Below are 11,211 nucleotides of genomic sequence, written 5' to 3' on the forward strand. Positions count from 1 at the left end.
ACCACCCTTCCAGCCCTCGACAAGTTTTCTGCTTTGCGCGGATTTTGGACGCCCGCTTAAGGAGGGTCTACATGGGGGGTCTTGGTAACGCTTAACGGTGAATTCAGGAGGCCCGGTAATGGTTAACGGTAAATTCAGGAGGTCCGGTAACGCTTAACGGTAAATTCAGAAGTAGTTACAAAACATAACACCGTTGAAAGTATCATTGACGTGCATTCCTATTCATACAACGCTAGAGTAGTTATATCAATGGGGGAAAATATCCGACTAATGACAAAGCAAAAGGTGCCCAGACCCCGGAGGAATGACATTGTCCATGACATCTGTAAATTGACGGAGGCAGATCTAGAGTTCCCGGCCCGCCACAGAGACGGCGGCAGCAAATTTCTTACGGGGGGATTGAACTATTGTTTCAGCACATGGAGCGCCGAAGGCGCGACGCATCCCAGGGGGGTCCGGGGGTATGCTCCCCCGGGAAAATTTTAAAATCAAGACCCTCTTAAATGCTGTTTCCTGCATTTTCGGCAATTTTTGCCGACAGACTAAGCTAGGTTGATTTTGACATTTTCATCAAATTAGACAATGATGATAGCGTTGGCCTCCACCCTCAGAGCCCCCGACATATTTTACCATTTCGAGCTCAGAAGGCACGAGACGTTGCAATATAAGTCCGGGAAAATTAAAATCTGGACCGTCTGAAACGCCATTTACTGCATTTTGAGGGACACATTTTGCTATAGGACGAAGCTAAATTAAATGACATTTTATTAGAAAGAAAAGTTTTGTTGTGCCTACCCACGCCCCTAACATATTTTCACCATGTCATCGTGAGCGCCAAAGGCGCCAGCCGTCGCAAGGAAGGTCCGGAGAAACGCTCATTTTCTGCATTCTAGGAGTACTTTTTGCCCGAAACTAAGCTAAGTTTACATTGAAATCTGTATGAGTGATAAAGTTTTTGAGGGCGACGCTTCCGAAACATATTTTACCCTGTCCAGAGCCGAAGGCCGGGAGGCTTTGAATCTGGACCATTTGAAACGCTATTTCCTGCATTTTCCGGGGTTCTATCTGGCATTTGACTTCGTGTGTATAACGGGTTACGAAGAATTTCTTGGTAACGCTTAACGGTGAATTCAGGATAACAAATAACGGTTAACGTTGAATTAAAACGACCAATAACGCTTCACGAAGAATATACCGATAACGATTAACGTTAAATTAGAGAGGGTCGGTAACGATTAACGGTTAATTAAAATGGCTCGTAACGCTTAACGGAAAAAGGCATGCAGACCCTCCTTAAGGCGGTCGTCTCAGCGCATAGGTGACTTTAGGCTCCAGACGATTTCCGCATCACTTCATAACGGAGGGGCCGAGGACTAATTCAGGACAAATAGGATACTCAAGGAGGTTATATAACCTCCTTGGGATACTATTTGAATACTAATAACCCATTGAATGTATTACTGGGGGATTTAGAGAGTGAAAGTCCTGTGACGTCAACGTCTAATGTTGTTATCTTGTTACCAAAAATGTTCATCTATAGAAATCGCGGCATCAAAAATGTCTATCAATAAGTTATTACCTTCATTAAGTACGCTCACAGCATGGCAAAAAGTATAGCCACACGCTATAACAAATTGTATTTACACACCAGTAACTGGGACCCTCGAGCTCTGTATTCTTTTTGAATGCCACATTATCATTGCCAGCACAACTGTATTGTACATGTCTTACCTTTGTTTGGTATATTAATAAAGTGAAAAAATGGTTGTGCTACAAAGGGAGTCTGTTTGGTGGAGTATCCGACTCCCACTGACCTTTTATAATCCTAACCTCTGTAAAAAAAAAAAAAAAAACTGCCTCTGTAGAGACTCTACCTTTGATTGTATAAACTTGGTACAAAGTGGACTATAAACTCCAGTCGACTTCGCTCTTGTTGTTTTCTTAGATTCATACTGTATGCAATCATTTGGCCATTAAAAAAAATAATTATTTGCGCGCTCGCATCAGATTTGGCGTTCCGCGGATGGCATCCATATATTGAAATCAACATGGCCTTACGTGTATCGAGTTTTTTTAAAGAGCGGTACCTCGAAAAACCCCTATGTAACCCTCGGTGCGTTGTACACGTCATCATCATGCCGCCACCGAATACCCTCCCCAGACGAAATATACACATGCGCCGCCATAAAATAGTGCAGCCAAAATGGAACGTGCAATTGATGTGCGGTTTCATTTGATGCTTTTGTTTATCTTTGACTATTAAATGATTTTTGGGGGGTAATTTTGACGATGTAAGCTGAATGAAAGTGTTTCATTTAAAGTCCAGGAGCATTCCAGATGTTTACGCGCACTGATACAAGAGAAGGTACAGTGGTTCTGTGGGAAATATACTCGGTGCAGGGCGACCATTGTGAGGTGAGCGTGTACATCTGTTTCCACAAATTTTGTCTTCCTATTTTACTGAATTGTGCCTCAGAAATCTTTCTTGTCATCTCATAGTACATCTATTTTGGTGGTTAGTTAGTACATTGCAATTTGAAACTAACAAAATATTACCGGTGAGGAGGAAAACTGGTTTTTGGTGAGGTTAATGGCGGCCTTTTTGTAGGGGAAATTTCTGGCGTTGAAAACGCAGGCAAAATTTGTCTGAAATCCTCGACGATGCCGGCCTATTTTAAACACACAACCTCAATTTTTATTTACCCAGAAGTTGTGGACGATGTTTCAGCTATGTTTATGTGTGTGAAGGTCCGTTTCTGTTACCGAGTCCTGTAGCTACAGAACAAAGGACCGGGGTGGCGTGGTCAGGTCATACGGGTTCTTTGTATTCAATTCACTGGGTTATGTAAACCGTCTTGATCTGTTAAAGTTCCTGACGTGGCATTTTAATTTAAAATGGTTCAAGTGTTACCCAATAATTGAATTTGTAATATCCTCTGTTTGATTTTGAGATTCACTGCGTTAACTTAAACTCGATGTCTTCCTGGTAACTACGCTAGCCTGATCTGTAGTAAAATACAAGCCGGTAGAGTGCGGGCATATGTATATCATGCTCGGTCACAATCGTTACAGAGAAAATATGTATGATTTTTTAAAGCTTATACGAAGTTGTTGTATAATGCTGATGTTGTACAATAATGTAAACATTTCTTTTTCCACAGGTCAACCCAGAGGTACAAGATGCCACATGGGTCTGGTGATCTTTGAAGTGTTCAGCTTCAAGTGTGGAAATCATCTAATACCTACAGCAGGATGCTGAGACAAAACAACCAGCCCCTTGATGGGAACAACAGTAGCTGTTGCAATGTTATATTCCATACACATCCAAATATAAACAGGTGACAGAGCAAAACTATTGGCAATGGCAGGACATCCAGCTTACCCGGGTTCTGTTACCAATGTTAGTCAGGTCCTAAAATATTACAGCTGTCCAGCCTCTTGGAAACCCAGACTTCGGGGACTGTGCCTCTGGTACAGTGGGGGCTTGTTCAGCTAAGTTAGATGGGTTTGCTGGATGTCAAGGCCACAAATAATGTTTCGTTCCTTTTGCTCTTGTTCCTGATGGTACTTCAGCCCTGCACAGAGACAATGCTGTTAAACTCCTGCTAATATGGCTGATCTCGCGTTTTCTTCCTCGTATGCTTCGCTGGCAGCAGCCACTTTCGTCTCCAGTGTGGTCTGATCAGGGTCTGGGATATCAAGCAAAGCAAATACGGGTTAGACAGTAGTAACACCATACCTGTCCTAACAATACATCAGGAGGGGTGATATCCGCCTTGAATGTTCCAGAAGCCTATTTCCAGAGAACACTTAATTGATATATTCACAGAATTTAAAACAAGAGGTGTTTAAAACTGAAGCATGCGCAATTTTGGCACATACTGATACCTTGGCAACTAGCGTCGCTGACAACACCACCAAATGGTTGAAAGCAAACAAGGCATTCTTGTACCTTGTATAAGTGGGTCACTTCCAACCCTTTCTCCATGTACCATTTCAGTAAGGATGTGGCCAACAGGATCTTTACATGCATCCAATGAGTGAGTCTGGGTTTAGACACGATGTTGTGCATTCTGGCATACGGTTTCATATAGCCTCCAATATCGGCGATAGAGATGTCGCAGTTCTTGAAGGTTGGAGACATTTCAGCAAACATTTCTTATGGATAGTAAAGAACGACAATATTATGGTACCGTTGTTCGGTGGGTGTCTTGCACCTTATGGTACCTGTGTAGGTGGGTGTCTTGCGCCAAGCCAAAACTTCAGACACTTGCTTTGTTTTTTGCATGTTTTGCCAATAGCACTCCCACATTTCAACCACGTCAAACTCCTCGTGCCTTAGCTTGTTGTGTGCACCGTTTACAGATACAATTCAATCATGAGCTTGCCGTTGTTTTTATTGTAGGTGGCACCTTGGTTTAGAGTGCAATTTTGGCCGTGCCAATAACAACCACGAAACTGAAAACTTTGCTTCGTCTCAGAGCAGAAACCGTCCATGGGAATTTGCTGATGGCCAATGCATTTCTCCGTGTTATATTTTATGTTGGATTTGGATCGCACGTTTTTGTGATAAGTACACAACCACCAAGCACACATTTGCCATATTGGTGTTTCGGAACACATTTTCTTGAAATCATTATTTTTCTCGCACTTTCTGTACTCCCAGTGGGCATGTCCTGCATCAAGGCCCACAGATACCACGTATTTGCGTAGTATACAATTATGTTCTTACAGAGTTTGGGAAACCATGGCCCTCATGTCTTGTTCCCGAATTTATGTCACATCTTTTTGATGGTATCTATGGAAGATGATGTTAAGACCCCCTCCCCCCACGATATTGTCCTTGAAATTGGAGAGCTTCTGGGTCCAGTAGCTGTAGTATGGCCACAGATGTGTCATCTAACTTGCCAGCAGTGTAACTTGGCGTTGGCAGCCCGACACTATAGGTGTCTTGTATCAGGAAGCGCTCAATGAAAAGTTTGTATACGTCCTCATTGTCTGTTAGAGTCAGACTATGTTAGCAAGCTGCATCGTCATTTCTGGTGTATGGTACTAGTAAATAATACAATCAAGGAGGTTAAAAATCACCTCCTTGATACAATTTACTTTATAGAGTATTTGGGGAAACATGTCAAAGTGCAAGTTGACTGAATAACCTTATGAAAACTGGCACATGTACATGTCACAAAACAAGTTGACTACACACTAACCAGCAACCCTCTGACATCACCAGCAAACTTCCAAATGAACTGACCTGGACACTCCTTTGCTCACTGGAACTGTTCAAGTTCATCCACATCATTTTGCCTGTAACGCTTCACTCCTTCAATGCCTATCCTGTATGTTTCAGGCTTCATCGTGACTCGTTCGTCATATTTTTCTGAAACTGACATGGAAAAGGAAATACACATAGCAAGTGTAGGATGCATCTTATATGAACTAGTATACATACTTCATCTAATTTCTTTATATACTCGTTTCTTTATATACTCGTTTCTTTTCTGTCTGATTGCAACAAATCTTTTCCTCCAGAATAACAATGTTTGTGACTTCATATTCAACGAACTACGAACAAGGAACATAACAATTCAGATCAAAGGTATAGGCTGTGGTAAAGTGATTGAATGAATGAAACCTTTATTGTACATTCATGCCTCGACGGGCTAAATACAGGTCACTGATAACAGACATAATAGACATGCAGAGACAACAAGATACAATTTAACTAATTGAAGGTACTAGGCTAACAGGATCGAGGTCGACATCTTCTCGCTTCTTTGTTATTATAAGCGTCCTCTACGGCCCCTCAACCCTCGTCCTCGGCGCGCAGGACGGACCTCGGTGCCGTCGTCTTCATCTGTGAAGGGCTCATGATGGTATCCACCGTCTTCCTCGTTTGCATGCTGGACTGTGCGGCCTCTCCCTCCGCGGCCCGTCCCTCCTCGACCTCTTCCTCCGCGCCCGCCACGTCCACGGCGCGCAGGACGGAGCTCGGTGCCGTCGTCTTCATCTGTGGAGGGCTCGTGATGGTACCCACCGTCTTCCTCGGTAGCATGCTGGACTGTGCGGCCCCTCACCCCACGGCCTCTCCCTCCACGGCCCCCTCCCTCCACGGCCTCTTCCTCCTCGGTAGCATGCTGGACTGTGCGGCCCCTCTCTCCACGGCCCCTCCCTCCACGGCCCCTCCCTCCACGGCCCCTCCCTCCACGGCCTCTTCCTCCACGGCCTCTTCCTCCTCGGTAGCATGCTGGACTGTGCGGCCCCTCTCTCCACGGCCCCTCCCTCCACGGCCCCTCCCTCCACGGCCTCTTCCTCCACGGCCTCTTCCTCCTCGGTAGCATGCTGGACTGTGCGGCCCCTCCCTCCACGGCCCCTCCCTCCACGGCCCCTCCCTCCACGGCCCCTCCCTCCGTGCCCTCCTCGCCCGCGCCCTCCACGTCCTCGGCGCGCAGGACGGACCTCGGTGCCGTCGTCTTCATCTGTGAAGTGCTCGTGATGGTACCCACCGTCTTCTTCGTTTGCATGCTGGACTGTGCAGCCCCTCCCCCCACGGCCCCTCCCCCCACGGCCTCTCCCTCTGCTGAAGGGTTGTCAGGACTAGGAGAAGCTGAAGAGTTGTCAGGACTAGGAGAAGCTGAAGAGTTGTCAGGACTAGGTGGAGCTGAAACTGCCAGCTGGGCTGAAGGGGGGTTGTCCTCAATCCTCTTGTTCTCAGTCACCATCTGTATTATGTAACAACAGAGTCATCAACATTTAGTCTTAGAATAATTATTTTAATCGATACATCAAAAGAGGTTTAACTAAGCTAGGCCCCTTCATCCTTAGCAACTTGTAATTTGTAGCTATAGCTTAACTGGTGACTTGTTAATTCTTTTTCATCATTGCTACCAGAAAAGTTCACAATTTCACAAGTCAAAATAAAGCATAAAGGACACCCACTCGTCAAGTTAACACACGTCACAATTGAGTTACGCAGTGGAGAGCTATTAATGCCATAAACAAATCAGTAAAAATCTTCCTCCTTCATGAAAAATTTGCCTGTTTCTGCCTTCTATATTTCCTTCAAAGGGAAAGAGATAGACAACAGATTTTACATTCACACTACATTATACAGTAATATAGTAACAGGGTTAAAACTTACATCAAAGCAGTAAACCCCAGGTTGTCTTTCAACAAGCACATCCTAGAAAAAACACAGATTGATATGTCAGTGCATGATTTTGTATCAGGGATATGTTCAAACCCATATAGTGGTGGATATCTGACATGGAGCAGAACCTCATTAATGGATAGATGTGATTACAGGTTAACTTAACTAGATTTCCTTCAAATCATTGTATTTCAAGATTTCTTTCACCCAAGGCCAAAGTTGGCTGACATGTAAGACTTCCACGTCAAAGTAAACAATGAATGCATTTACTTGGCAACGGTTTGCATGTTGTGTTCATGATGCAAACTTGCTGTACCAAAATTTGAAATCCACTTAAAGTTGCTTTGCCCATGCTTTAACTAACTTAGAAAATGCTCACAACCATTGATCTCCTAGTACTAATGATGCCATGTCCTCCTCTTTTGAATTCAGGCTGGGGACAGAGAACTGGGTAGACAATCTGGTAATTCTCACCCCAAATAATAATAATAATAATAATATGTAATCATAACAATGGCATTGTGATGCCAACAATGTGTCGTAAAACTTGTTACGACAATGGCATTGTGGTGCAAAAAAGTGTTGTAAAACCTGACAAGAATTTCAAACAGTGCTGTGAGAAAAGGTGTGAAGCGCCATCACCTGAGGGTCATGAATGAGAACTGTCTGTTCGCTTGCTAGTAAAACAAACTGCACGTTTCTAATGACTGAAAATGAGTGTATTTTGCTTCTGAAAGTTGGCTATGTTCTAAGTCAGTTCTAGGGAGACCATTCAGTTGAATGGAGGGAGTCTCTGACTTGGTCGAATTTATTCGCTCATGATTGGCTGAGGAAAGATGGCCATTTAATTCTAAATAATGCAAATATATCCGCTTTAGCTCGCCAAAGGGAAAACCATTTCATTTTTTGCATCACGACCGGGGTCTTACAGACTCTTAGTAACATAACACAGTATACACAAACCCAACAAAGTATTTTTAATTATATTTCTTTATTGCAAAATAAGCAAAAGGCATAAGATATCGAATTGCTCAGGCATATTCTGGCCCAAATTACCTTTGTAGCTATTCTGGCCAAAGGTGACAATAAGTCAAAAGTCTTAGGCCCCGTTCATGATACAAAAAATGAAACGGTTCTATCGGTTACTATCGGTTAGGCCAGCTGAAACGGATAAGTTTTGTCATCATGGACGGTCCGAAATGGATCTGAAGCGATAGGAAACGGTTTGTTCGGAACCTCCTAGCGAGGTAGTATTGAAACGGTTTCTTCTTTATCCGGAATTGCGAATTTGTATCATGAACGCAAAAGAGGCGCGATCCGTTTTACATCCATGTGCGTTCATATTTGGTGGCGCCACGGTGCAAAAGTACAATTTCTAACCTGTCATTCGGGTGTTTCGGCCGCGTTTTCAATCGTACGATTCGTTTCTATAATCTTGGTCGACTGAGGAGCTAGCATTCCTGATATCGTTAGGGGAATGTGTCAGGAGATCCAGTGGAAATGTCATAGCATGGCATATATCGGGACCACAATGTTTTGTTTTCAGAGGCATTTCCAAGGTCATAACAGAACCCAGCTTCGAATTCAGTAAGACATTGGTTCAATTTCGATCAAAGACCAATAATCTGACACAGAAGTACAAGTTTGGGCAAGATCACAACAACCTCAGGGGTCAGAGGTCGCGTTACCTTGCCTTTTCAAGGAACTGAAACGGTTTGCAAGTTTGCATCGTGAACGCAAAATGCAAACCGTTTCCTGTCGTTTACTGTCGGATTTCCAGGCCTAACCGATAGAACCGTTTCATTTTTTGTATCATTTGAACTCTAGCTGGTCCCAGGGTAGTTCCTTGTTGACCCAACCCTACATGGGTCCTTGTTCTGGTGTGAGTTTTGAATGGCCTTGGAGCATCTAAACGCAGATAGATTTTGATTTCAACACAAGCAAGTATGAAGGCCACATTTCCCTCTAGATCATGCAACACATCATTTGTGTCAAATGTGGGCAGTATCTGGGCTTTTCCTGTTGGCTTGGCTCACCAAAGTCCAGACCATGTACATTTCTATCATGTTTTAACCAAGCAGTAACATGAACAAAAATAAGCGGACAGCCTGGTTCACAGCAGCTGTGTCGTTCTCTCTGCGTAGGCCTTGACTCTTGAGCCACACCAGCATGGAGATCTCTCAGGATTCCTGACTCTGATGATGTATTTGTCCACAATCTGGGTGACATGGTCTTGTAGCCAGCGTCGCTGTTCCTCTTTCGTCCCTTCTCTCACGTGTGATGGGATGAGGTTTTCTTACACATCTGAAATGACAACAGTGAAAAAGATTTTGTTCAAGAAATAACTGCATATGATCAAGTGTAGGTGCAAAATGTTGACCATTGTTTTAGAAAAATTAAGAGCTCTTTTTAAAAAAAATATTTGTATACGTATAAAAGCTAAAGTACGGGGTATGGACGCTACATGTTGTACATACTGTATGAGTCGGCGCAATTCAGTTCTTACTGCCAAGCCGATGATGTTTTTTATCAATAATAAACCATTCACCACCTACATGCTACATACCTGTAAGTACATGTCGCTCTACACCAGCTAATTTAGGCAAAGAAAACCAAAAATCCTAAAGTGCTTTAAACCAACAATTAACCATGCTACTTAATCTATGTTAGGGTTACATGAGATAAACAATAAAAAGCTTCCTTAACTAAATTCCACTTTTCAATGTGACAAAGGAACTGCAAAGAATTACTTAAAGTGGTACATGTTATTACCAGCTTTCACTAAAATGTTCTTAACTGTAGTGGTATCCTCTTTGGAGAAGCGGACCCAGAATTGCTAACTGGAGTTGGCCATGGTTGGGACAGGGAAGCCATCTCCCATGAAGTGTTCTTGTTCTCTGGCCAAATGTAGATGTCTCCAGATTTCTTCATAAAGAACAGTTGAGCTTCCTCCTTCTCCTGCTCCTAATACTCAATCCTTTCAGCCATGTAAGTGCTCATGTCTTTCTCCTCCCTGTGCCCTAAAGCCACAAAGTCACCTTTTTTGATGGATTTGTCCACACCTATAATGGAAGGTGTTTCGACATTCTCCACAGTGGTTCCTGATTGGTAAGGTTCAGATGTTGTCACCTGGACCGTTGTTACCTGAATCCGTGCAGGCGATCAGCCCTCTACATATTCCTTATTGCTACATGTTGTAGCGGCCGCCTCGTTATTACAGCTGGAACAGAAGCAGCTCTCGGTACGTGCTGCTAACTGTTTATACTCTTATCAGCTGATGCAGATAGAAAATAGAGAAACTTTTGCGGCCATCCATGGAATTGGGCAGAGGAAGTGGACGAGGAGAGCCCAGCCTGACGATCCTGGGTATGGTGGGGGATCCGCCTCGGAGAGCGACTCTAAAGAATCGACGGTGGGCAGCAACACAGGTGAACTGGATGACGATGATGCTGATTAAAGGGTCATCCTCGACAAGACCGACGGCGGCCTGGGCGGCGTCCCTGATGGCCTTGTCCTGCTTGATGGGTTGGGCCGCCGTGATGTTATTGGCGGCCAGGATGGCACAGTGTGCCAGCTTCCTCATGGAGGCCTCGGGCTTTGGGTCCATGCCGGCCATCTCCATCAGATCCTCCGGGGCCTACCCAGTCAGTGCCCCAATCCGTTCCGAAATCTCCTCAGCATTGTATGCCGAGAGAGGTGTCTCGGCCTCAAACCGCGCTAGTTGGTCCTCCTCAGGTGGACCGTCGGGCTTTCGCAACTCCCGCAAAAGCGGGAGGATGCTACGGTTCACCAGGGTGGCGTCCGCGCGCTGAACCGGAGGGGAAGACATCACTCCGTTCTGGTCGGGCGTCGAAACCCGAGTGAGGACACATGGTGTGTTCTATACCTAGACAATACCTCCTGCAAAGCATCTCGGGATAGTCTATGATGGTGAAGAGGATGACTAATGATGATGATGAATTACATCATGCCGTCCGCGGCATCCCAGTGCGACCTCATCCTTGTAAAGGAGAAGTTCATCTCCGATTTGCCGACAAAGTAGTAAAGCTTCGTGGTGCAGC

The 11,211-nt window shown here is 44.5% G+C and overlaps 1 protein-coding gene and 1 long non-coding RNA gene across 2 annotated transcripts; one reads left to right on the forward strand and one right to left on the reverse strand.

Moving 5' to 3' along the window:
• The first annotated feature begins 2,128 nt into the window (after positions 1–2,128).
• On the forward strand, positions 2,129–4,804 carry LOC118418649. The gene is made up of 2 exons (XR_004831482.1): positions 2,129–2,415; positions 3,162–4,804. It is a non-coding gene; the product is annotated as an uncharacterized LOC118418649 (long non-coding RNA).
• A 466-nt stretch (positions 4,805–5,270) lies between these two features.
• LOC118418179 (ribosome-binding protein 1-like) lies at positions 5,271–10,766 on the reverse strand. Its single transcript, XM_035824017.1, has 3 exons — positions 10,509–10,766; positions 5,801–6,722; positions 5,271–5,386 (listed from the first exon to the last, which is right to left on the reverse strand). The coding sequence occupies exons 1-3, from the start codon at positions 10,764–10,766 to the stop codon at positions 5,271–5,273; spliced, it is 1,296 nt and encodes a 431-aa protein (XP_035679910.1).
• Positions 10,767–11,211: the final 445 nt, after the last annotated feature.

This window comes from Branchiostoma floridae, chromosome 6 (assembly GCF_000003815.2).
Source record: "Branchiostoma floridae strain S238N-H82 chromosome 6, Bfl_VNyyK, whole genome shotgun sequence".
Classification (NCBI taxonomy): domain Eukaryota; kingdom Metazoa; phylum Chordata; class Leptocardii; order Amphioxiformes; family Branchiostomatidae; genus Branchiostoma; species Branchiostoma floridae.